Here is a 26,759-nt window from a genome sequence, read left to right on the forward strand (position 1 = left end):
GATAGACGGACAGAGTATGTGAAAATCGTACCTCACCAACATGGTGTTGAGTAGCATGCTCGCGGCAATTTTGAATGAGTTAGTTTCAATAGTTAACAACCGTTAGACACTTAGTTATTTGCTGCTCAACAGGTATTTCACAGTTTAGAGCTAGTCTAGCCACTAATGCATGAAACCCTTGCTGGATTGAACATATAGCTGGAAGATTATCATGAGGAAAAAACAGGTGTTGCATAATCGTGACATACTGATTTTCAGGTTATTTTCAACGACTTTCCACAGAGATGAAAAAAGAAGCGATGACTGTCAGAAGAGAAAGTGTATTTGATTGTAGGTATAGATAAAGTAACATGAAACTTTGGATCTAACTGCCTGGAGAATAAGAGACTTTTAATCTCGAATCACCCAATCTCCCAATTTTGGTGAAAATCTGACGTGCTTTATGGAAATTTTGGGAAGATGGCACAAAAACCCCAAACTTTTCACAGACATGGGGAAATTTTTCACTATTTTGGATTTTTCCATAATAATTCGCCAGAATTTTATTACACTTAGAGGAAATCCGTCTATATTAACTGATAAAACCCCAAAATTTTGCACTATTTCGAGGAGATTATCCAAAGTGTGTCATTTTTTAACGCAATATTTCTCCGCAATTTTCACAAATATCACTGAAAAGCCTGGCGATTCAATAATAAGTACCTAAAAGTTTCTACCCATGTATTTCATATTTTCCTGTCCATTTCGCTTAGTAAACGCAATGCCAAAGCAATCTAACTACAGTTGATAACGAAAACCGGTCTCTCGCCGTAATTAAATGACTTACAAGTTATACATGGAAATCTTTATTCAAGTTTAATAAAGTACAAATTTAATACATTACTTCTTCGAATTATTAACAATCGCTCATGCGTTTTGAATATGTACATTAGTTTGATGTTGCACTTTCATTCACAGCGTTCTACAAAAAAGTACTATTTAGCAAGCAAAAAATGTCATGGCAATCACCCAGCTTATGAATCCTGAATGTCATGTAAAAGGTTGATGAAGTACCAACGTATAACAATATTGTGAATATTCAGAATAAGAAACTTACAGTTACGCCAATTAACACTTGCGAAGCCGGCTGAAAATAAGATGAACAAGAAATAATTGTTTCAGTATAAATGTGCATCACAAACTAATATAAAAAAACCGGTATTTAATCAAACATCTGAAGTGCATTCAACTCACCCTTTCTTCGGATCGCCATCCACGCTTATTGACTTTATTTATTGCATCGTGCAAGAAAGCCTGGCTTGAAACATCCATGGCGTGGGCTACTCCCCTCTCTGGACAGGTTGCACTTCGGAACCTGGAACACAGAATACCTACACATGTATTAAAACTGTAATGTGAATCGTCCTGTAGAATTTGTAATTACTGATACAAAGTTTACTTTTAGTCCTGCATAAAGTATAAGTAATAGCCAGTTACAGTGTCACCAAGTAACCTAGACATGCTTTGATTGATTTAGGAGGACAGTCACATATGATCTCAGACAATCTGGCCACCTAAATTTTTTGAAACACCTGTTACAACTTACGAACTGGTCACGAAACTTAAGTTTCTTCATAGCAACTTCAAAAGTACGCAACTCCTCATGTGTTTTTAATGGGAATGCGAGACTTGAAGTGTCTGTGTGGTCGGTGCATTTGCCCTTCACACCCATGGCTGAGCTTTTAATGTAAGCAACCACTTTATCGATCTTGGTAGACAGATCGCTGACTGCATTCAGAATCATTTTGCCAAAGATTCACAACCTTTTGCTACCATGTTTACAAAAACCCAAACTTACAGTTGACTAACGTTTGTCGAAGTACATGGAAGAGGTGATGAGAAAAGCTCCTCACCGTAATGTAACCTTTCATAATCTCAATTACAACTCTGTCTAGCTGTTGTTTCGTTGATAGATAAACAGGTGGAGACATTTCTGAAGTTGCACCATCCATAACTTGTTAATAAAGAAACTTTGACTATACCGTTGGTTGTACACTGGATATAACTACATAAGGCAATAGCTGATTGTGGGATAATATTGCTACACTGCTCTGCAGCTACGGCGGTCCCTACTTCTCCGACAACAACTGAACTGCAGTTCTCATAGTCAGTGGTCGTTAACTGATACTTTTTATCAAACTCAGTATTTAACTTCTTCGACCTTCTGTAAAAGATTGATTTGGGACAACCCATCAATTTTAATTCTCTACTAGCTTTAGCCCATCTTTTAGCACTTTCATTAGGCCCTAAATTATTAGTCTAAGAGAAACAACTAACTGCAGATAGATTGAACAAAATAATTAATCGAAATTTTGGACAGTGCAAATAATCCATCTGCATGGAGTGAGAATTTTGAAAAAGTGGTTAAAAGCCGATGACGCACTGCCTCGTAACTGTTTGACGTTCTAAAACAAAACCTCAAGATCGTTAGTGTATTCGTGACCAAAGTTCATAATAATATTTAAAATAATACTTATTAATTGTGACTTCATCTTCAAAGGATTAAAAATGCAGTGGTGATGAAATGTTTGTCTGGAAAACTGTGCAACACAGATTTTGAGGGTTTTCCCCAAAATTTCCCCAAAACTTGGGAGATTGGGCATTCTGTGATCTGGTAGTAATGTTTGACTAGAAACATTCAGCTAGTAGTCTACCTTAAATCTAAGAAAGGTAGCATTGATGCAGAGAATTCATTGAGTTATTTATGGTTACTGTAGTTTTTGAATCCAGGTGTGTGACATTTCCGCATGACCAAGAAAGTTCGGTGACTGTTGTAAGGTCACTAGACGATCGCTATGCAATCGAAACATCTAGGGTGATTACGTAGGAGTTAACCTTAACTCCTGGACGTTCGCAGAGAGACATCGAAATTGTTTGGAAGGAGAAGGTTAGTAAAAAAGAACGGCAAGTATATAGGTCGTGAAAATAAAGATAATAGTGCAATAACTACTTATGCCACTCCTTCATACAATGTTATACGTTTCGAACCCAAAATACAATCCCGAACGGTTATTTTTCACTAACAACAAGAGTATGTTACTTTACCTAGGTTATCATCGCTTGTGTCATCTTGTTTAAGTACACTTTGTAATCTCCGCTTATTACAAAATATATCCTGAGTGATGGTCAGTTGCTTTCTTAACCTTACTCCTCGTATTTTAAGGCTCGTAGGTATGACACAAGGACGACGATTTTCTCTCCTGAAGGTAAGTTGTCACATTAAATGGCAATATAGGTTCTGTTTAAGGACGTTTGTACCAAGTGGAGTATGCAATGGAAGCGGTGGGACATGCAGGCACATGTTTAGGGGTCGTAGCAAAAGATGGAATAGTCCTGGCCGCCGAAAAACGCTTCATAAATAACCTTTTGGACGAAACGGTTTTTTCCGAGAAGATCTATAAGATCAATGACGACATAGCCTGCGCCGTTGCTGGCATAACGGCTGATGCTACGGTTCTCATAAATGAGATGCGACTTATTGCTCAACGGTATAAAATCTTTCGTGTATTTATGTATATCTATTCTTAACTGGAGGTTTTTACAAGCCTAGAGTTTGAGCGGTATCATAACCACGTTTTCTGTATATCCATGTTTCGGTAAAAAAAAACATAAGTAACACAGCACTTGATTTGGTCCAGCTTTCATTTTAATCACCCTGTAGCTAAGTAGTGATGTGAGATACATGCTATAGATATATTCTAGTGCTCCTTTGCCATTATTAAAGGCTTCCTGATATATACACTTTTCTATACAGAATAACTCTCCCCATGATCTATGTATATTACTTTCAATGTGAGTGCCGTATAGTTCGGTTGTTGTTCGTGTATGAGTTGTGTTTGCTGACTACTTACAAACAAATGTCTATCTATAATTTTTTATGGTTTATGAATTACTGTTCAACATAATTTTGTTACCGTATACACATGTTCTGTCTCTTAATGACTATAAGAAGAGGGGTGGTTGCTTCTGACACCAAACAAACTATAGAAAAATCACTCTGCATCAGCTCCTAAGTATGTGTAGCTCAATTCCGAAGGCTTGGGATCGGCGTAGTAAATAAACTAGACGTCCGCTCTAAGATTCAAACTGTAGTATGACTTGAAAGTTCTTTAGGTGCCGAAATTGTTAGCGGATCATATACACAGTACTAACTGTAGTTCTTTAAACTGAGCTTTTTATGTCACCACTCACTTAATTGGCTTTTGAGGGTCGATAGACCCAGTAAATCCTAAGTTTGGTCGTTTTCCACTTTTTGGTTGTCTATCATAGTTTCGAGAGCTGATGACCTTTTGTGGGATATTTTAGTTATTGTATCCTAGTGCTGGTTATGTGGATAAACCAAACGATCTAACACACCACCTGCCCTAGTGGTTAAAATAAAGTCCTATATTTTCTTATGTGGGAGATATTTAGTTGTAATTAAAAATTATAACTGGCAAACTCATGAAGTGGGTTCGAGCCCACCTAAATATGTCTTAGCGAATCTTTGAGGTTAGCTCAAATATATACGGAAGAACTTAGCACTTACTTTTTTTACTCAAGTCAGTCGACGTTAATCGTACATATGCTTTCCATAATTCTGCATACTACAATTCGTTTGTTGTGACCTACTAGGAATCGTCGATAACTTTATCTTTAGAAATCGAGTACACGGTCAATGCGCTGTTCTCAGTCAGCATGACTCATTTCCGTTGCGCGTAAATATACAAAATCTCAGAATGTTGTATATTTAGTAAAAACGGATTTTTACTCAGATTGACGTGTGCGAATAGGAAATAACGGAGACTACTACATTTGAAAAGTTCACAACTTGTAATCCCAGCTACTCCAAAGTGGCAGTTCTCATAACATTTAACCATGTGTATATTCACAGAGAGCATAAAGCTACACGGTAAATAAGTATGGGTTTGGCTACATCAGAGTCCTAACTAAATTACTAGCAAAGACTGAGTGGACTTCCCAACACTAGCCCCATCTTCCACTATATCACGCAAAACCAACTTATAATACTTCGAATCCATGAAGCCTAGGGTAGCAATATAAAAGGTTAACGCTGAAGTTACTGCATGTCTGTTACTGTTGGGTCAAGTCTATTGCTGTACTATTAACTAATGCAATCTCTTGCATATGTCATCTTCGAGTACTTTCTTCACATAGTACAAGTCGGTGCAACTGTTCTGTGGAAGTAGACTGATTATTTTCATCTACGCAGATAAAGCATTGGAAGCTTCTATCTGAAGTTTGTGCTGATGATGTCGTTCAGAAGAACGATGAAAGCCCCACGACCAAACCATCCAGCTCAGAGAACAAAACTCCACCAAAATCATCCACCTGAGCTACAAATCTTCACCATCTCATTGGAAGCTAAAGCTGATTCTTATTATTCAAGTCTTACCTTATAGGTTTAAATAGTTAAATCCATTATTGTGTACCTTGAATTAGTAGTGAGCTAGTTACCTATATTATTGATACACATTAAACAGTATACTTAAAGACTGTTCGCTCATCCCAAATAGTAGGTAAAGACTAAATTCTTTCACTTAAAGCGACTGTAAATAATATTATCCTAGGTTAAAGTTACTTGCGGTAGCCACCGTTTGACGGAAGAATATCATCCTTAACTTCTCGTATCTTTATTGTAGATATCTCTTGTCTTATCAAGAGCCTATGCCAGTAGAACAACTTGTGTGCCACATATGCGATCTTCAACATGGTTATACTATGTATGGTGGTAGAAGACCCTTTGGTGTTTCCATGTTGTTCATTGGATGGGATAAGCGTTATGGTTACCAACTATACCAGACGGATCCATCGGGGAATTTTCTGGGATGGAATGCTACATGTATTGGGTCAAATTCAACTGCAGCCGGCTCCATATTGGAACAGGATTACAATACAGATGCAACAGTCGAAGAAGCCACAAAGTTGTGTGTAAAAGTCCTGTATAAAACAATGACAATGTCTAAACTGACTTCGGAAAAGGTAAGTCCTTTTTCAGTAAAGATTCTTATTTCCTGTATCTGGAATTGTGACATTGTTTTTTTTACTTAAGGTTGAAATCGGAGTTCTACAAAGACGTAATGACAAAACCTACGTTCGTCTTATCAATCAAAGTGAGGTCGATACTCTGATAAAAACAGTTGAAGGAGAAGAAACTCAGAAGAAGTAATACTTGTGTACAGTCATTTCTACGCTTTATAAAACTTTTTGAGAGCAATATGTTATTCTTTATTATTTGTTTGATGATAACAAGTTTGTTGGATTATTTTACCACATCTAAAGCGTAAACATTATAAAATGGATACATGTTGATACTCGATTTTTATCAGTCTGGAAATTATTTCGTATCACTATTATTTATCGGAATAGCCTTGAAGAAGAGCTATTCATAATGTTGGAGTGACTTACAAACATGTACAGAACCTTAAGTGGTTGAAATATTGCATTTACTCCCCTGATAAATAACACGAGTTAGGATCGGTAAATACAGAGTTTCATATGGTAAATCGGCATAACCGACTGTGTTCGGATCGGATAGTTGCTCTAACAGAGTCCTCATTTTTAGATAATCTACTCTTGGACACTAATCATTAAAAGTTATCAGTTTTTAACATTCAAGTCGAATAATTCTGGATAAACTGGTGGTTTTACTTCCACTAGAAGTTAACGTATCAAGAACAGCTTCATAAATCATATTAAATTGTAATAAACATGCATAAAAAACACGTGATTCAACATTAGAAAGACAAGTAACGTTTTAAAACAACAAAACTGTCTAAATTAGAAATGGTTTTAATAAAATAATAGGCATAAAGTTTGGAATTAGGCGAAATTAAATGGCTCTAACGTTTGTACTGGATTTGGACTTGCGAAATTTTCTAACCGATGGATAATATTACAACGGAACCCTTCGGCGAATAAGTAGCTTTTCACATAAACTGACAACTTTGTGGAACTTACTGATTGGTAAAGTTGAGGATAGGTTCTCTTCTGACTTCAAGCAGTTCTATATTTAAAATAGGTAAGAAATATTCATAAACAGATATTAAATTTCTTCCTAGAAAAACGACTGTTGAAATATGAAGGACGAGAAAGTAAGTGCTTAAGGCAACTAACAGGTCGCTTTTACAACAAATCTCACTAGCTTTTAAGCAGCATTTTATTTGTCACACCGATCGCAGCAGACATCTTGATGTGGTAATTGTATTTACACTGACGACCCACTCGAGTTTTGTTGTTAAGAACACTTGTTATCCTCAGCAAACCGGTCCCCGAATGAAAAGACAGTGAATACAAGATTCAAGGGCGATCTTACTACAGGGTAGCGAAATTGGGTTGTTCTACGAAAACAACCACAACTCTTAGTGACACTGCCTCCCCAAAATAAGAGCAGTTTAAAAGGAATGACGCTGAAAGTAGCACATATCACCTATCTAATGGACTCCCAGTGATGGCTGCAAGGCCTGAAAAATACACAGTAAACAAATGAGGAACTACTCCCTAAAACTTCATGTGACTAGTCTCGAGTTGACAATCCTGGAGTAACAAGATCTTCACTTCTAACCTTGTTCAGTTCCCAGGTCTTCCAAAACCAAATATCTTTTCACAATGTAAACAACCAAAAATTGTCAGTCGCCTGCACATCTGTAACAATATTCAAATTAATCCTGCTCATAACCGAATCCTATTATTTCTTTTTTTCGTTAACAGCCATCTCTGGTGTCAAAAGCTACCAATACTAGCAATCCGAGCCCATAGAATGTCATTACTAATGTCTTTGAACGACGCTTCAAACTACATACCAGAGCCTTTAATGTCTATAACTCGAACCGGGCGGCAGGGTTTACTAGCCAAGACTACAAGTCCTGTGGAGATGCATGCTGCATCAGAAACCCCCATACAGGGTAATCACAAAGCCAGCACGATACTTTCGCGGATCTGGAGATTCGTTAGAGACTTGTGGTTTAGGAAGTGTGGGTATACCATTGAGTTCGAAAGTAGGTTGGGGACCCTCGAGTGACATCCCACTCGGTTGTCTTTTTTCTGTTGTCCGGTTAAACAGTAATGAAAATCTAGCAAGAATCAGGACGTTCCTTACTTAAGTTCCCACTGACTACAGACCGAGTCAGTAAAGCTATTCATTCCCTTCCAAAAAGCTAAGTACCCAGTTGGTTGAAAATATAAAGTTACTAAATAGCCCAATCTAATTTACCCAGATGTTTAGTAACTTATAAAAAGTTGTGGTTTGGGTCGATGACAGTATGTTTTCTCTACGTCCTTTATTTCACAACTTTATTTAGCTCCCTTTCAAACTTAACATAGTCATTAAATTTTACCTCTAACCTTCTAGGATTTTATTTCCTACCTGAAAATAAACACAACAATGGCTTATTGCTGTATATGCTAATAAGGTATGGGGACTGCTAAACATTTCTAGAACAAATATTGGTTTACCATCAGCTTCCGATCTGCAAATGTTACTTTACGACTACTCATAGTTTTTCAAGGATGTATTGTTTTTCTTCCATAGTCAGTCACGTACATTAAGAAACTAGCAGCTGTTACAAAAAACGAAGGGAGGAGGCTGGTCGAGGAACTAATTCTTGCTAATTTATTCCGAAAAGCTCAAGAAATAGGTGCTACGAATGCTGATTATTCTTGAGGAATACAATACTCTCGTTATACTTCGATGTAAATAACAATATGATCTTATGATTTTTAACATTAATGTGTACTGGTTTTCTAATGTATTCATATCTAACTAGACTTCTTGACATGATAAGAGTGTAGAGAACAATTGTAGCTTGGCTGATATCATGCACTCTGGTTTTTTAGGACCGCTTAAGTGATTTGAATAAGATGAAAGTGACTTTTAAAAAAGTGAAATTTTGGGACTAGAATTATCAATTGCATTACCAACAAGGATATTTTGACAAGGGAGTGTGATAAATGTTGGACTAGCAATTAGGCTAACTGAAGTAACTCGTCTTCTTTCCTTGAACCAAGACCATGCTTGTCCAAACGAACTATCGTTCCAATCAGATATTATGAGGGGATTTTCATATAAATGACCTACAAGTGAAAAAATGTAGCGTTAACATCAGTGTCTTTTTAACGTATGAATATATACAATCTAATAAGTAAATATCACATACATGTATTCATTATTACAAAAAGTAAGACCAGTAACTTATACATTTACAGTTCTGGACGTATTTATTATTGGGCCATGGCCAAAGAACACATTACGTCTGGAAATAGAAACAGATATGAGAAGAACGAATGACAACTGGGAAGAGTTGGTCAGGATTGGATGGAGAGTGCTGGTGGGCGGCCCATGTCCCTCCACGAGGAGTAACAGGCGTAAGTAGTGGTTTATCTGTGTAGTGATGATAGGTTGTATTGAAGAGTCCCAAAGTACTCATCGGGAAAGTCCATAAGGACCGAGAGAACGCTGGGAGACAATTTATCCAATCAGCGTTGAAGCTTGTCAGAAACATGTAGGAAGTGAAGAGTCACGTTTCTGATTGGATAGTTACCTATACTGTTACTGAATTTAGTATGGTTCCAGAAGTCCAAGGTCTTTTGTAATCCTAAAAAAGCCTTCCTTTTTTTTGTACATGAACTAAACTTGGAGTAAGGCTTTTTTTCACATTTGACATTTTTCTCCTATGTTTAAGTTACGTATACATTTATTAAAAGCAGCTAGAAAATCGAATCGAACGTTCATTCAGTAGAATTATCAGTTTGGAGTTTAAAGGAATGGAAATTTCACATTTTAGTTGGAAAACCCATCATCTCTAGAAGTTACTTATGGTTACCGGAGTTTTTAAGACTTTGAACATTACTACGAAAATAGACCCACGATAAATACATTCTTCCTCCTCTAAGATCACTCTTTGTATTTCTAACAATCACGGTTCTTAATAAACGTATCTAGTAACTGCACATTGAGATCAATTTTTCTATGTATTCCTTATTTGAAGATTGGTATTAGGTTACCTTGACCGAACTGAACGGTCACTGCAAACCAAATGCCTAGACTAGTAAGCTATAGTTTGGTTTTTACTCAATAAGTGTGGCTTATATGCTAAACTCGGAACAGCATCAGTTTTCTACCAAAGAACGCATCTCGATACCGTGAGTATCAAAAAGAAACATGGCACGAACTGAGAATTTAGCCCCTCTTCTGATAAATTTGGACCAAAAAATATGCGACCACCAGATTCTTTAAAATTATCAAAACCGGTGGATGTTTATAATTTGATACTGCGCAAAAATAATCACGGCTGGAATACTTCTGGTGCTGTGTCTTAGATCAAAGCACCAAACGTTGTGCGTTCGAACCCCAGATAATAGCTATATCCACAGCATTCTATAAATAATTTCCACTTAAAGTCAGTCTTATATAATTGAATTATTTAAATGATGAATTAATCTTTAGTGAAACCAAACAATTTACACTAATGATATGTTTAGTTTAGAATCAAACTATTAAAGGTACTAATATCTCAACGAATTAATCAAAATTATCATCTCAAATATTTTTTCTATCAGATAATCTTATTCAGAAATAAAATTATATCCTATCTTTACCTTTGTATAAATCAAGATGTCCAAACTGGTCATTGTTATAGTGATCATCGTCATACATAGTTGGAAGTGACATTATAATATTAGTAGAGTTTTTATGACTTGGTTTATTCGTAGAATTTATAGAAGTATCTTTTGTTCGATGAGCATTACCTAAAGACTGTTTCGTCATCACACCTGTAAATGCATTAAGAATTTCTGAGACCTTTGATGGTTTCGATTCCTGATACAAATTTATTGTATTTACAGATCTAAATTTACATTTACGGGTGAATATAGGTGAGAATTCTTGCTGACTGGTCCGCGGACTCGCATATTTACTCCCTACACTATCCTTGAATCGTCGAACAGGACTTGTGTGTAGACTTGCTCCAGCAGACTTAACAGACCAAGGTGATGGGTGCAATGTTGGTATAGCATCCATGTGGATGTTTTGAAGATGCTCAGACTCTTGGTTGTTAGGAATGGTTCTATCTAAATGGGTCCCTGGTAAAAAATCGTAATGGTCAAGATTGGTTGATTTACATACCTCCTGAATTAGAAAGGGATAAACAGAAAATATCAAACAAAAGAAATCTAGTCAGTATCAACGTAATTAATTTAAATCAAAAGATATCTATGATTGGACAAATGTGGTACCAAAACCTATGAAAAATTTGGTTGAATAAACATTTAGGTCAAGCTATACTTTTACCTGATAGTCGTGGAAAGAACGTGAACAATTTCCTCGTCATAACAAATAATCTGACAAGATAACTGTGATAAAGTTGGGGCTTTAAAACTGACTTTAATGCATAATAGTACTGGATTGTTAAGTAGTGGATAGATTTCTATGAGATATGTTGAATTCATCGAACCTATAGTACACTACAGACTGATTCTGTCAACAATTTAGTGTATTAATATGCAAAAGTGCCTGTGTGGAATATTTTACTGTCTGTACTACGTAGTGTTATATCTTCGGAGTATTAAAAATGTTTCTGAATGAAAGCTTATCACTTCTATTAACTGTTTAGATTATAACACATACCAGTTGACAGTTAGTTGCACTATTTGATAAAATTGGACAATGTATATTCATGTACGTAACGAGTAATTGAATGAGTAACAATATTCACTAATAAGTAAAGATGGATAGTGGCTAGCTGTGAAATCCAGGACGCGCGTCTCGTCCTATCTATGACTCATCAGCTGAGTGTACCTACAACTCTGAGATACAGGTACACCCAGCTGATGAGTCCTAGATAGGACGAGACGCGCGTCCTGGATTCCACTGCTAGTCACTATCCATCTTTGCTTATAATGCTTGTCAATTAAGGCAATGCGCACAGTATTCACATATGCCAATAAGAGACTGATCAATTGCAGTCCTAAACATCAATAGGAAGATTCAAGTAAACAATAGCAAGTGAATTAATATTGGCTAGTGTTTTGAATAATGAAACATGTGTTTGGAAGACTACCTTTATGAAACTACATGCTATTGCTGGTTAAAACCATCAACTCAGAAAACATTAACAACTGAGCTCACAAAACAACGCTCAGATCTTGCCACTGTTGTTCTTTTAAACAACGAAGACTAAAATTATTCAGACGCATAAAGGTCACTAAATCCTAAGGGCGTTAAACTTGCTGGTTTTAAGAGAGGTGAGACATTTACCAGAAAAATGTATGATGACTATATCTCTATTCACTAACTCATGTTATGGATAAAAAAAATTAAACACCAGGTTTCCGTAAGTAATAGTGACGAGTCAAACTGCTAGTCACATTGTGCAGACCACGTAAATTCAACATGCCTTACGTAACGATGCTATAAAACGGAGACTACTTGAGATAAAATATTGGAAATTTGCATTTTGGATAGTAAAAGTTGTAGACTATTACTTTTGAGTAGAAATGGTATCATAATTGTAGTTGACAATCTCGTCAATACTCCAGTCCAAATGATTCATTATAGATTATGACAATACAATGTGAAAATAAGACCACAAATCTTTCCTCTATTCAATCGTTATTGCACTGATTACATATTTGGCTTTTAAGTAGGAAGTGATACAAGAAATGTTATTTAGTTTGAATCAATGATATGTAAGACAGGAATTAATTCGAAATATAACTCATCAGGAATTACTATTTCAAGCATGTATAGCTGTGGATGGACTGGTCAAATCAGATATTCGCGTCCTACCTCATGTTATCGCATTCAATGTGATGATTCTCAACTTTTCCGTACTAAGTTACTGAGCTATAATTAAGTAAATGTAATTAACAGGAATCAGTGTTCGCCATTCAAAATCAATTTCATCCAACGTTATCAGTTCATTTCAATTAAACAGTGACTAATTAACTTTCCCGCAAATTTTAAATCATATCAGCTAAGTAGATATAACAATAAATGGGATAACGAAATATACATTTCTGTCATGGTTTTTAAAGAGTAGAATAAAGGTTCAGTATCAATCGTCTTTGCTGATAACCAAGATATCATTGGCTATGCGAAAATCCCAAATACTCAGGCCATTCTTTTTCAGAAACGGTGAAATTTCTAAGTAGTTTGATTAAACAGAAAGACATACCAAAAAAAGTGTAATTTATTTGTTATGCTATGAATGACGAATGAGAATAAAGCTTGGCTACAAAATTTTCACTCAGAAATATTTCTATTTAAATCTCGATAATGTGGTGCAATTTATGTGAATTAACTGTAGTTACACAATTAGTCAGTCTTTAATTTTATATAAATTCTTCAGTATGAAGACAGATTGTCTACTAGTTTGAAAAATAAAGTATGTTTCATAAGTATTACTTTGTATGGTCTTTTACGTGTACAAATATAGTGCAATTTTCATAAACACAAAGTAATACTTCCAGTGAAAAACCATAGTGTTATAGTGTCAGTTGCTTTTACAAATCCATATAAGCACTCCTGTGCTCATTACCAGCTACCAACATAATTACTGTCGATATATGGGTAGATAGATTTAAACATACTTAGCTGGAATGCATAGAATTTTCTACTGGTATAAATGTGAGCGCCACCTCTTTTATAACCATGTTAAACGTGATGAAGTTGGGTATTGATAAAAAAATTACGTGACGTTCACTTCAATTTATCATCAGGAAAGATATACTGAAGAAAGGGAAAATTATGTTTTAGAAAAAAGTTGTGTAAAGATAACTCTTGTAAATCAACTTCACAACAAAGTCATAACAACATCTTTCACAGTACAACACTCAATATACACATATATTCCTCACTATAACTGGTTGTTCAGTAATTACTTCAGAACGCACTGTTTTATTTATCCAACTTATGTTGTTTAATATCCACTTATCTGAAGATTTATACTCCATTTCCGATTCTGATGGACAAACAGGTTGACAACATTTTGTGATAAAATTTGTACGGTTCATTTCTTCCGTCTTAGATAAATCCAATGATTGTTGTGTAATATTTTTCATAGGTTTAATTGCTATTTCAGCTGATCCTTTGGCTTGTGGTCCAAGTACCCTCATAAATTGAGTTGATGTATAATCAATATTTGGAGGAGGCGAAGATGAATAATAACTGTTTGACATTAGATTATTTCGATAACCAGAACGATGATTAACAAGATTACCAATCGAACAAGCTTGCTAACAGTTCAAAATAACATTAACAGAGAACGTAATACGTGAGAGATTTGTTGACAGAATTTGATGAATGGTAAACTATATCAGCAACAGCTGTGTACAAGTGGAGAGTTCAATTCTTTATTGAACGTAAGGACTTTTTATCAACTAATATTAATTTCAAGTAAAATCAGTATTCTATTATGTACTCGATTTTTCATCCCAATGGATGAAGAAAGATGTAACTTATTTATCAAGTATGAGTTAACTGCGAAGGGAATACGGTCAGGCCTGGGATTTACAGATTGAAAGTCGGAATACTTTAATCGTCTCTCCATTCGAACGCTGATACCTGATCTGTCAAGCTGTTGTTAACCAATTCGGAAATTCTAACCACTCTCTTCTAGACGTCCAAGCAATTATTTATTAATTAAAGTTAACCTTGCATTCGTCTACTTAAACAATTAGTGTTTGCACTAACGGGATTGAACACAATTGTTTTAATTAATTGATCTCTATTTTAGTTGGTTATCAGCCAATATATGATTACTTAATTTTTTTATTTGGCAAAGATTCATTTACTGCACTATTATGTCGTAAAATGTTGTTCAAAGTATATTAAAGTTATAACCAGTCGATTTCTCCAGGTTTCCATGATAATATTCGGTAAAACAGTCATGATACGATAGTTTAGTATCTCTCAATATACGGATAACCAGCCAGTATCTATTAGTAGAAAAAGTGGATTTACAACAATATAAATAATATAAGAGATATTTGTCCTCATATACCATGCAATTAGGCTGAAAACGATTATCAGCATCTTACTGATTTTTTTGCCATAAATAAACTCGCATACACAACTACACTCACCACATGTCGTGAGGCCAACTCGAGGCAAAAGCATTTATCCTACACTTCAAAGGATATTTAACCAGTTAAAAGTGTAAAGGATCAAATTTTTGTTTACTAATGTAAAACATTATACAAATGAATACGTTAAATAGTTTTGCCTATTTTTAAAAAAAGAAGCCCTGATACATTCATTGTCATCAATTATTTACAATCTTAATATACTGTGATAATCTAATAATGTCTTTCTAGCTAGAAATTGTCATCTTTCCATTTTTCTGTGTTAAGAATTGATTTGTTTTAATAAAAACATTTATGAGTTCCGTCAGAAGTGGGAAGGAAATAATATGAACTGAATAAAAGTTTATATACATATTTTAAATATTACCTCTAACGTATGCGATATTACAAAGGGTGTTGTTAGTGATCGGTTCACAATATGAATTAAAACAATTTTATGAATGCTAACTCATGGTGATAAGAATTGGATGGAATTAGAAAAGAAGGCCCAGGACAGAGTGGGTTGGAGAATGCTGGTCGGCGGCCTATGCTCCGTTAGGAGTAACAGGCGTAAGTAACTCATGGTGACAAAAAATAAGGCAATGGATTTTCAGAGCTCCATGTTTGCTTTTAAGATAATTTGTAAATGGATTACTTTAGTTTAACTTAATTTATAAAGTAATTAAATATGTGTATGTGAAATCCACTAAGCACATCCATACAAATCATGTTAAGAAAAAAAGAATTCTCTAGTCAACATCATCAACTAATCTTAATTAAACAACCACTGAAAACCAGGAAATACTAGACAACCGTCTAATTCTAGTTTGGAACTTTCCAACAGTATGTATTCACAAACCCAGTGCATTTAGGCCTCGTCAACAGCCCTAAACCTTTAGGTTACTGAGCTGCCATCAAGTGGTCAACAACTTAGAGTATTTAGCGAAATAGTACAACGATCTAATTTCGTTCATTGGTGAGTAACTTGACTCATACGAATTCGAAAAACAAAAACCTTTTTCTATTAATATGTACAGATGCAATGAAAGTCTGTTTGACTTACGGATGAACGGTCATAAAATTGTTTAATGGTATCATAGGAAACAGTGCCAAGAAAGCAAACACCATGTATACGTCCATAACGATCATAAGCGGTCAATTCAACATTAATGCATTCGCTATCTCGCAGAACACATTCGCCAAATGCCTAAATATTGTGAGTTGAAGTTTTATTAAAATATCACTATCAGTGTTTTATTTACTAATTTGAAAGATGAATAAATGAAAGGACGGTATCGATGAGAAATATGTCGTTCAATGTAAGCCATATAAAAAATATAAGAGAAACGAGTGAAGGCTCTGAGAGAAGTATAATGCTATAGATTGAAATATTGATATCATACTACATATTTCTAAGAATTATTATGCGCTAAGGACAGCTTGGGTTATCTAGTTCCAGAGTTGCTCCATTTCACTTTTTCACTTCTGTTCAGAATATACAGCTATCCTAAAATTCCCGTCTTCGTTATTTTATATTGACGTTGAAGTGTTGTTGTGTGAGAGTCGCCGTTCTATCAGATCCGTTATACAACCCGTTTGTGTTAGGACAAGTTCAATGGTTCCGCAATTAGCAGTTACCGTACCGAACTTCAAACATTACATATGTTAATTTCTGCGATTTTCACACTCTACACGAGTAATTTTTGAAATCATCGAATAAGAAGACTTGGAATATTGATTTCATTGCTTGAAATGTTCTTTATACTCCTCTTTACTATTCACTAGCCTACTCATAATTTCGATATACACTCCTACGAGTTATTTTTTATTTAAGCCATCAACAATTAGGAAAATGAACAAACACTGTTGGGTCTAATTCATGTTAATACTGATGGTTTAATAGAAAATTCATGGTTACTTGCAGAATGTTTTACGGCCAGAGTTAAGTTTCAGAAAGGGAATTTTTTAAAACCTATTTCAAGTGATTCTGATTGAAATTTTTGTAAAAACCAAAATTGAAATTTTTACTTTCCCAAGGTCTCAAGTGTCATCATTTCAGTTTGTTTTCAGATTGTAAAGCGATATTCACTTGCATAAACCAATAATCCTACACAATACAAAGTTGTTTGCCTAGTTTAACCGTCCGTTTGTTACTATTCAAACTTTACGAATGAATGAATGTGGCGCATATATATCTGGTGCCCCCTTGTACCCATATTTATGTGTTCAAATAAATAAAATAAATAAATTACGAATGAACACTAACATAACTTAATAGTCCTACTTTTCCGGAAATTAGAACCTCATATATTAGTCACACACATGTATAACTTTATTTAGAAGGAGATCGTATAGTTGTTACAGAATTGGAAATTTTTCTATCCACTGAATGGAAAAATAGCTAATAAAGCAAATGAAAACGATATTGTATGATTATTAGTTAACTGCTTTAATATTTAGGATTCTGGAAGACAAATAAATAACTTGACTATTGTCAATCAGGTCTCCAAAGCACAATATGAAACTTAATACAAGCGCTATTATTTCTACAAGTCAATTTTTCGCCTCTTTTCTTTTTGGCACCATGGTGTGCTGCTCACTAATCATAAGTAGATTGAAACTTATCCAACCATTCCTATGATTTATATATATGGTACTTACTCTTACTTATGCCTGATACCCTCGTGGAGTAGCATAGGCCAACCACCAGCATTCTCCATCCAATTCTGTCCTGGGTAAAACTTTCCAGTTGCTATTCATCCTTGTGATGTCCGTCTCTAATTCCCCGCACAATCTATTATTTGGCCTTCCTCTTTTCCGTTTCCCTCCAAGATTCCAAGTTAGTGTTTACCTTGTGATATAGTTTGATGATTTCCGTAATTTATGTCCCATCCGCTTCCAACGAATTTTCGTAATTTCCTCTTCAGCTAGAAGCTCGTTTGTTCTTCCACATAGTAGGCTGTTGCTGATGGTATCCAGCCAACGGACAATCAATATCTTACGTAGACAATTGTTTATAAATACTTGTACCTTTTTGATGATGGTTGTGGTAATTCTCCAAGTTTTAGCTCCGTACAGTAGAACTGCCTTGACGTTCGTATTGAAGATTCTGAATTTGATGTTGGTTGATAGACAGCTGTTTTGAATTCAATATGTTCTTTAATTGTAGGAATGCGGCCCTTGCTTTGCCAATCCTCGCCTTTACGTCTGCATCGGATCCTCCCTATTCATCGATGATGCTTCCCGGGTACGTGAAAGGTTCCACATCTTCCAGAGCTTCTCCATCAAGAGTGATTGGGTTGATGCTCTCCGTGTTTTATTTGAGAACCTTGCTATTTCCCATATGTATGTTGAGGCCTACTGATGCCGAGACTTCTTCTACACTGTTTGTCTTGACTCACATTTGTTGGTGTGTATGGGATAGAAAGGCCAGGTAATCCGCGAAGTTCAAATCGTCTAGTTGCATCCAACCTGTCCATTTTATTCTGTGATTCCCTTCAGATGTGGAGGTCTTCATAATCCAGTCAACCACCAGAAGAAAGAGCAAAGGAGAGAGTAAGTAACCTTGTCTAACTCCGGTCCTCTCTCAGAATGCGTCTGTCAGCTGTCCTCCATGCATGACTTTGGAGTTTAGTCCGTCGTATGAATTCAGGATGGTGCTGACGACTTTCTCAGGTACTCCATAATGTCCAACAAGGTTCAATAAAGTACTCCTATCCACACTGTCAAATGCTTCCTCAAGGTCGAGAAAGTTGATGCATAGTGTTGAGTTCCATTCAACTGATTGTTCAGCAATAATCCACAGTGTCACGATTTAGTCTGTGCACGACCGATCACTAAGGAATCCGTCCTGTTGATCTCGAAGTTGGGCGTCTACTGAGTCTTCCATCTGCTTCAGCAACACTCTGTTGGAAACATTTCCTGGTACTGACAGTAGTGTGATGCCTCTGTAGTTCTCACATTTGCTCAGGTCTACTTTCTTTGGTATCTTGATGAGGTATCCTTCTTTCCAGCCTATCGGCACTTGTTCTTCCTCCCAAGTATTCCTGTATAAAGTGTGAAGCATGCTTGCAGTTACTTTCATGTCTGACTTCAGAGCTGCAGCTGGTATATTGTCAGGTCCTGCTGCTTTCCCGCTCTTGATTTATCTGATGTCCATCCTGACTTCTTCGATCGTTGGTAAGTGATAGCTATAGGGAGGCCTGTGTGGACTCAATGGAACTGGCCTATTCAAGAGTTCCTCAAAGTATTCTACTTATCTGTTCCACTGTTGTTGAATCTTATTGATTTGCTTGCCTGCTTTCTTGTCCTTGACTGATCTGTCTGGTTTACTATATTCCTCTGCCAGTTTCTTCACTGTATTATATAGGTGTTTGCATTTCCTTCTCTTGCAGCCTAATCCGTTGTCGTTGATACGTCTTCCACGTATTTCTGCATGTCAGCTCTAATGTCCTTCACTTGCTTGTTCGCTTCAGTGTATTCAGATCGTTCCCGGACTTTCTCTGTTCTTGTTCAGCTGTTGTTAATTGCTGTCTCCATGCTCTTCCTTTCTTGAATCTGGCCCAGAGTTTTGAATCTATATATCATAACAAGTGTTATGTCTGTATCAGCAAATCGATCACTTTATGCTATCCGTTTACGCTCAAGTCTCTATGTTTCATTGAAGTTTGTTATTTTTGACAGTATTTTTCGCCTCGGTTAGTTTAAGTTTTTCATTTCTGTTTTATTCTTATTGTAAATTTGCTGTGTTTATTTTGTTTTCTTTAATAGACGGTATCGTTTAGACAATCCTGCACTTTATGTTTCAGGATTCTCATATTGGAATAAAATACTCAAATTATTTCTATGAGTCAATTATAAAAAGTAGTATAGCTACTTCCTGTAATTTTGACACCAAACATAAACTATGAACTGTAAATTTTTTGTGAAAAACTGATCAAAAATATGTTGAGTTTCGATTAAAAATTATCTAGTACACTGGGATTTTAGTTCGTTGGCGATTGGTTTCGCACCAGAACAGAATATTCCAAGATTCAGTACAGTATTTTTTCGGACAAGAAGCAATGGAATATAGTGTTAGTGTATCTAAACTACTAGGGCGAAAGTTAGTTGTTCGGAAACAAACTACCAGTCAATACAAGTCTACTCATGATTGGTGAAACAGTCGAAGGTTGTTTTTATTTCATTCTTGGAAATTTGTTATAATTTTTGTTCCTAGTTCAATCGACCAAAGATATAACTATTATTATGAAACATAAGCCAGTATTATGATCAGTACAGCGACGAAAAAAGGTGAATCCGGAGTTTTCCTTTTAATTAGAGTTGTTTTTCTAAAGCCAGATTACTCCAATGAAATATGCAACAATCAGTTCCTTTTTGTAAGTTCAAATAGTGTGATATGAAAACAATGATATTTAAAAAAGTGATAAACACTAGACCAGACAAAGTCGACGCCCTCTTCACTTACGCACACACGAACATGAATTATCAGTGGGAAAATATGGTATGTTATCACCGATATGAATGCATGTATAAAACTATAGTTATAAATTCGACTGAGGAAATGTCAAAATTCTGGAACAGGGGAAATTTCAAGAATGCAACGGAATTTCTGGAGGCATGACATTCCAACGAATCAAGAATGAATAAACACATCAAAATAGACCTAATCCTTAGAAATACTCGAAAAAAGCCAACTAGCGACACTATCAAAGGTCAGTGATTTGAATATAAGTACAAGCACAAACAGCAAAACCTACAACGACAACCAATCGCAAACCAGGTTACCAGAATAAATTGACTCAAGCCCTGTGGAATAACCAACGAGCTCACTTCTATATGGGATAAACCCTGATTATTTTGTTCGAAACGACAATGACAACTCTATAATTACACCACTCAGCTCTGAGAACTGAACAACAATAAAAAGGTAGTGTTTTTGTAGAATATATATTTACTTGTCAAATGAATTTGAAACGAAAACTAAGAAAAGTCATGTTGGAGATCCTAGATCACCAGAAATCGTTTGGTAAATGTCTTAATATCGTAATTTTGTTTTGGAAATTTGAATTTCTCGTCTTCGCGCTAAAAGTGCCCATTTTTACCTTTAGATTGCATTTACCACTTGGAAAGACCCTAAATGTCTTTGGTTCGCTGCCCCTTTTAATGAGCTATTTTGTGACGCTTCCCAAGGACCTTTTTATACTGTATATATACTCTTGAGTTGTGCGCTTGGTTCGTTCGTGCTTCTGGCTGCTTGTGAGATATACTTCTCCGTCGACTAAATCTGGTCTTTTCCCTCTAGTTAGCAGGACCGGGTCGCATTGGAATAGTTTAGCTTGTCCTGTTGTTGTGTTGCAGACCGTCGTTCCGTTCGCCGGTTTAAGTGAACCACAATCTCCGCAAACATAACAGATCAACTGAATAAAAAGTGATAATTGAAAAAATAACAGGCAGAAAGAATAACTGTTTATATCACCCCTGACACTAAGAGGACTAAAGATTATGAAGGCAGGTTGGACAGTAAAGTTTGATGATGATGTACCAATTTACAAGCCATGATAAAAATAAAAAAAGTTCAAATTCAAAACTTAGTGAAATGACAATAGAGAGCTTGCATCGTACCATAATAATGCTTCAGATCAAACTATTAACAAATATCTTACTGTGATAGGCTTGTAGTGTTTATCTGAATTATAAAGTTTTCAGTCTACCTTGAATACAATAAAACTGCATAAAAAACGTTCTGAACTAATTAAATCAGATGATAATAGTTTCCCTTAAATTGATGATATTGAGTAAATAAAGTAGGAAAAAGACTAAGCACTGACAAACCAAATCGAACTATCTTACCTCTTCATAATTATCAATCGTAAAATAAAGATCTGGGTAAACTATTTCTTCATAACTTCCTTTTATATTCATTTGTCTATGGCTAGGAGATGCATAAACAGTCTACAACAATTAAGAAAACATGAAATTATTTATCTCCAAACATTCACTTGAGATATTTTCTGGGTTTTTTTTTCAAATAAATAAATGAAGTATAGCAACAACTTAAATATTTAAATATTTTTTGTTATGAAACTGTCAAGTTCTAATGATTTATTAGTGTCATGAGTGAAATCTTCTATATAGATATTTAGTGTAACCATTGGAAAATGAATAATAATTCTTCAAAGACCATTTGAATTCATAAGCAAAAAAGAGTACAGAACTTGTAATTGTCTAAAAATAAAGCAAACATTGTTAAGGAAACTATTATATAAATAATTAACGAGTGATTCTATCAAACAACAAAATTATATAGCATATTCAAAGTATAAACTGATCAGATTAAGTTTCAAAGAAAAATATCACATTTATGAGTTATTAGTATGATCAATAAAAGAGAGACATTTCCAAGTAAATAACATAAACTAATAAGTGATTTGTCGATGAAATCAAAGGTCGATGACTATTGTTGATAACTTGAAAGTTTAAATAATAAATTAACACAATAGAAGTTTTAAACTACGCATACTATTGAATAATACTAAAATCTAAGTAGAGACAATAAAGTTTTAACTCATAATTCAAAAGTTATATAATTAGTTAACAAAGTCCAATTATCCATTGGTTTCCGTTAAACATACATTGATCTTTTAATATCATGTCCATCTACCATCTATTAAGAAATAAAACGTATGAAATCAGAGCTCTTAGATCAGTAAAATGTCTAATCAATAGTTTAATGAAATTAAAATCTAAAACAAATTAGACAATAAATTTTTACTCAATCAAGATATTCGCATTTATTATTGATGCCTGTATACAAAACTAATCGACTACAAAGAGTGAAAAAAAAGTTTATTTCAGGAAAAAGAAAGAAATGCCAATTCAACACAAGTCCAATATAATTTACAGAAAAGTTATAAGAACTATGAAAATATTTCCTATGTGACTCAGTAAATCAAGTACTAATCTGTAAATACGGCTTTAACACACCATTTTTAGTATGAGATTTATGGATACTGGTCAGTTACGCCCAAATGCCCCGCTATGGACGAGGGTGGGGAAAGTTGGCTCTCCCTCTCAAAATACTCTCACATGGCCACGCGTACACAGCCACTTCAAGGGAAGTCCTACTCACTACCCTCTCGCACCATGGGTGTTGTTTACGAAATTGAAAGGAAGAAAAGTGAATGTTTGACGCTTTAATTGGGTTGTTGGATATGGAGGATCCACCTATGGGAGTTGAAAAACCCTGATTCCGAACCAATGGTGCACATAGGCTCCAGGTTCCTGAAGGAACAAATGACATATGAACCAATTGTTAGTCACCGGATACCATGGGACTGCATCCCTTGGCATTGCTCCACTACCTTGTGGATCAGACCTGTAGGTCGGAGGCTCCGGGTGTGGCTCCCTAAGAAAACCACCTGCTTCGGTCTGGGCACCCGGGCAGTATCATAGCACATACACAAATCAAGTGACTTGTGTGGCACATATGTATTCGGTGCCCTTCGTACCAATACTTATGTATTCAAATAAATAAACATTCTTTTTACATTTTTATACAATTTAACGTTACAATAGGCTAATAATTGAATGATTTATGCTGATTCGTCCAACAACTGAATAAACTGTTCATACCATAAAGAAGAATAGGACAGGATTGAGAAAGTAGAGGAATCTTTATTTCACTGATCAACATAAGCTTTAAAAAATGTTGATACTTACTTGCAAGAATCCGTTTTTATTAATACTAACAAATTCTAATTGACTAACCTTTTTTCTATTTATGAATGAATTGAATTTGCGATTTTTTCCGATCTTCAGAACTAGTATTTTTATTCAGTCTCATAATTTTCTTATAATCCACTTAATGATAAGAGGACGGAAATTATCAGAACTATACTATATATTAGCGCAATACATTCCGAACAATTTGATCACACATATGCTTGTTGAGAGAATTTAAACCTCCTTTATTTGTTTAAAAACAGTGTATTCTCACCCTAAACCTATCCTGGTAATTTTCCTTTATCATCCAGCGTGGTGAGTTTTACATTGTTTTTAACATTTTTTCCTTATCATCTTCGTTTCTTCTTACCTCTCATTTGTCTAGTTGACCTTTAATTTTCATATACTTAGTGTTCATAACAAGCATATGTGTGATCAGATTGCTTGAAATGTATTGCGCTAATATTTCGTATAGTTCAGACAATCTTCGTTTTCTTATTACACTACCCAAATTTGTCAAAGGAGTGGATTTTTCCAAACACCTAATGATCAGTGTCTGGTGTGATGGCTTGCTGGTTAAAAGATTTAAGCGTCGGATTCCAGGTTCGAATCCCAGTTTCTATAATATTTTCACAATGCTGTGTATTTCTGTGTTTTTTAATGAGAAACAAAGAAATTTGATTTACAAATTCCATTATTATCCATTAAACCCATAAACTGACAACAAGAACCCATGTCAGGTCAGTACTGACGATAACGGTAAGAAGAATGAAAACTAAGAACTTACTTGAGAAAATTTCTTTAAAATTTGCCACTCTTGAGGTCCAGTACGAGTGCATACAGCAACTGTCACAACATAAACGAACTAAATTGTAGAGAAAAATCACATGAAAAAGTAATCCAAGAAAAAACATTATAAGTATTAAATTGAACTAATAAAGAGTAATGAAACAAATAAATTGATTACATTAACCGACTATTATTAATTTCTTGAATGAGTTACCTTAAATTGAAAACCCTTCAGCATGAAACTGTTATGATACCGAAATATCTTTTTCTATATGTTATTCTTGAAAGTATGTCAATATTATTATATCACTTCACAAGTTAACAACAATGATCTCGAAAGAAAACCTATAATGATTTTAGTCATTCACTTGATAATGTTGTAATGAATAGTCAGGAACATTCGATTTATGATCCTGTCATTTCTTCTTAACTAACATATAATCAGTGACGTTATATGATTAAAAATTTTTGATAAATACTAACAGATTGTAAGTTTGTCATTTCTTGTTTCATTTTGATGATTTAACGAGTTCGTTGATCAAAAAAACGGTCGAAAAGGAATAATAAACTTTACAGTTAGTCAAAACTAGCTATACATGAAAGAAAAATTTATAGGTAACAAATAGTAAGGCAGTCGTACAGAGTTAAATAAGCCAATATAAGTTGATCATTCCATTTCTGGAAGCAAGAATAAATAACAGGAAAATGACACATAAATGATTTATAAAAGTATTCTTCAGATTCAAATTTCAAAATAATAATAATCATGACTACTAATTCTTAGGTCAAATTTAGTTACAATGCTTACACAGAAAACTATGGGAGCATAAGAAACTGGATTATTAAAGGTTGAATAGCGATGTACATAATTCATGAGTACAAATAAATTTCAGGCTGATACAGATAGTAAATAAATCTCCTCACAACAGTACTCCTACATTTGCATCTATCATTCACCGTGTGGCCCTGAGACAAAATGTGACCCGTCAAGACTCGTCTAGTCCATTTTATTAAAAATTTACTTACTTGCATTTATTTGCATCATTTGATGTTAGAGCATACCATGGGACTATAGTTATATGGTTCCAGACGTTGAATAATACGGTCTAAAATTGGTTGCAGTGGGATGAGTGTATTCATATTTTTCTTTTTATATCAACATCATGAACTTAGAGTAATCTCCATGCTATTTGCTTAGTGAACTCATTCTTTATTTTTGAATCATAATTTCTATGTCGAGTCTTTTTACTATCATAGACACTAACATTACTTCAACTTTTTTGGTGCGTAACTTCTAACTTTCATCCCAGGTGAGGAAATGATGTATTCAGAAGTGGAACAAGACTTAAGACAAAAATTAGTAGATTTATCAACCAACCTGTGATATAATTCAGGAAGCACAAACGGCTCGAAGGCTTTATAGAGTATTCTTGTATCTAATTATAACCGCTCTGATGCCCCTTTTGCACTAACTCACTTTAGATAGTATAGCATATTGAGGTAGATTATAGCTTATTGTTTTTAGTGCATCACTACATCAGTTACTGAGGATACTTTAAAGACTATGTACCAGGTTTGAATTATTATTTAGATTATCTAATCAGATCAAAATATTACCTGTGGGTAATCAGAAGAAGAAACTGTTACCCACGTATATGGTTAGATCATAGTTAACGTAGAACCTGGTACAAATATATACCCACCTTTAATAAGAAATTCGAATGAAAATGGTAGATATTACAAATTTAGGGAAGATACCATAAAATCTCATACAATGTAATAGATAACTAGGAATTATTATCCGTATTTGAAAATTCATTAAACACAGACTCAAATCGCGATCATGTCATTTAGGGTGAAGACGAGAGAAAAAATAGATCTTGTTGTCAAAGTAAGGATGAGCCGATTTTTCACTGGAAATGACTATAATTATCATTTTATTTAAAAAAAATTACACGTAACAGGAAATAAAATCAGCTTAACTAATTAATTAATAAGTGATCTTGTAGCAGACTATAATTAACGTCTACCTATACACGAGTGTTAGGTAAATCTTAATTCATGTCAAGGTCACTGAACCACTATTCTAAAAATAGATGTGCGTTTTTTCAACAACTCAATAAGTTCATGGGACAACAAGATCTACA

The 26,759-nt window shown here is 34.8% G+C and overlaps 2 protein-coding genes across 5 annotated transcripts in view; one reads left to right on the plus strand and one right to left on the minus strand.

The window, feature by feature from the left end:
- The first annotated feature begins 2,768 nt into the window (after positions 1-2,768).
- PSMA4_1 (Proteasome subunit alpha type-4) lies at positions 2,769-6,256 on the plus strand. Of its 3 annotated transcripts, XM_051215849.1 has the most exons (6): positions 2,769-3,070; positions 3,119-3,164; positions 3,203-3,245; positions 3,287-3,527; positions 5,682-6,021; positions 6,092-6,256. In XM_051215849.1, exons 2-6 carry the CDS (start codon positions 3,162-3,164, stop codon positions 6,206-6,208), a joined length of 744 nt encoding a protein of 247 aa, XP_051066390.1. In that variant the 5' UTR covers positions 2,769-3,070; positions 3,119-3,161; the 3' UTR covers positions 6,209-6,256. The 3 variants fall into 3 exon arrangements, with proteins under 3 accessions (XP_051066390.1, XP_012793088.1, XP_051066391.1); XM_012937634.2 differs by lacking the exon at positions 2,769-3,070 and having other exon boundaries at positions 3,127-3,245; positions 3,275-3,527; XM_051215850.1 differs by lacking the exons at positions 2,769-3,070; positions 3,287-3,527 and having other exon boundaries at positions 3,136-3,245.
- Positions 6,257-6,725: 469 nt separating this feature from the next.
- Positions 6,726-26,759, minus strand: part of MS3_00007554 (uncharacterized protein) — a 31,802-nt gene continuing 11,768 nt past the window's right edge. The window contains exons 5-11 of one of the 2 annotated variants that reach the window (XM_051215852.1): positions 24,611-24,688; positions 21,952-22,053; positions 16,163-16,306; positions 13,894-14,271; positions 10,636-11,164; positions 8,956-9,111; positions 6,726-7,045 (exon numbers count right to left, since the gene is read on the minus strand). In XM_051215852.1, the coding sequence (XP_051066392.1) occupies positions 6,996-7,045; positions 8,956-9,111; positions 10,636-11,164; positions 13,894-14,271; positions 16,163-16,306; positions 21,952-22,053; positions 24,611-24,688 (1,437 nt within the window). In that variant the 3' untranslated portion in view covers positions 6,726-6,995. Of the gene's footprint in view, positions 7,046-8,895; positions 9,112-10,635; positions 22,766-24,610; positions 24,689-26,759 lie in introns of those variants that run through there. The other variant, XM_051215851.1, reaches the window with a different exon arrangement.

The sequence above is a fragment of the Schistosoma haematobium genome, chromosome 4, assembly GCF_000699445.3.
Source record: "Schistosoma haematobium chromosome 4, whole genome shotgun sequence".
In the NCBI taxonomy this organism is placed as follows: domain Eukaryota; kingdom Metazoa; phylum Platyhelminthes; class Trematoda; order Strigeidida; family Schistosomatidae; genus Schistosoma; species Schistosoma haematobium.

What these genes read in the sequence shown, in the direction of transcription:
- PSMA4_1 (XM_051215849.1), top strand. An exon ending in GACGATTTTCTCTCCTGAAG is followed by an intron (nt 3,246 to 3,286) that starts GTAAGTTGTCAC and finishes GTTCTGTTTAAG; the next exon opens with GACGTTTGTACCAAGTGGAG. An exon ending in CTAAACTGACTTCGGAAAAG is followed by an intron (nt 6,022 to 6,091) that starts GTAAGTCCTTTT and finishes TTTTTACTTAAG; the next exon opens with GTTGAAATCGGAGTTCTACA.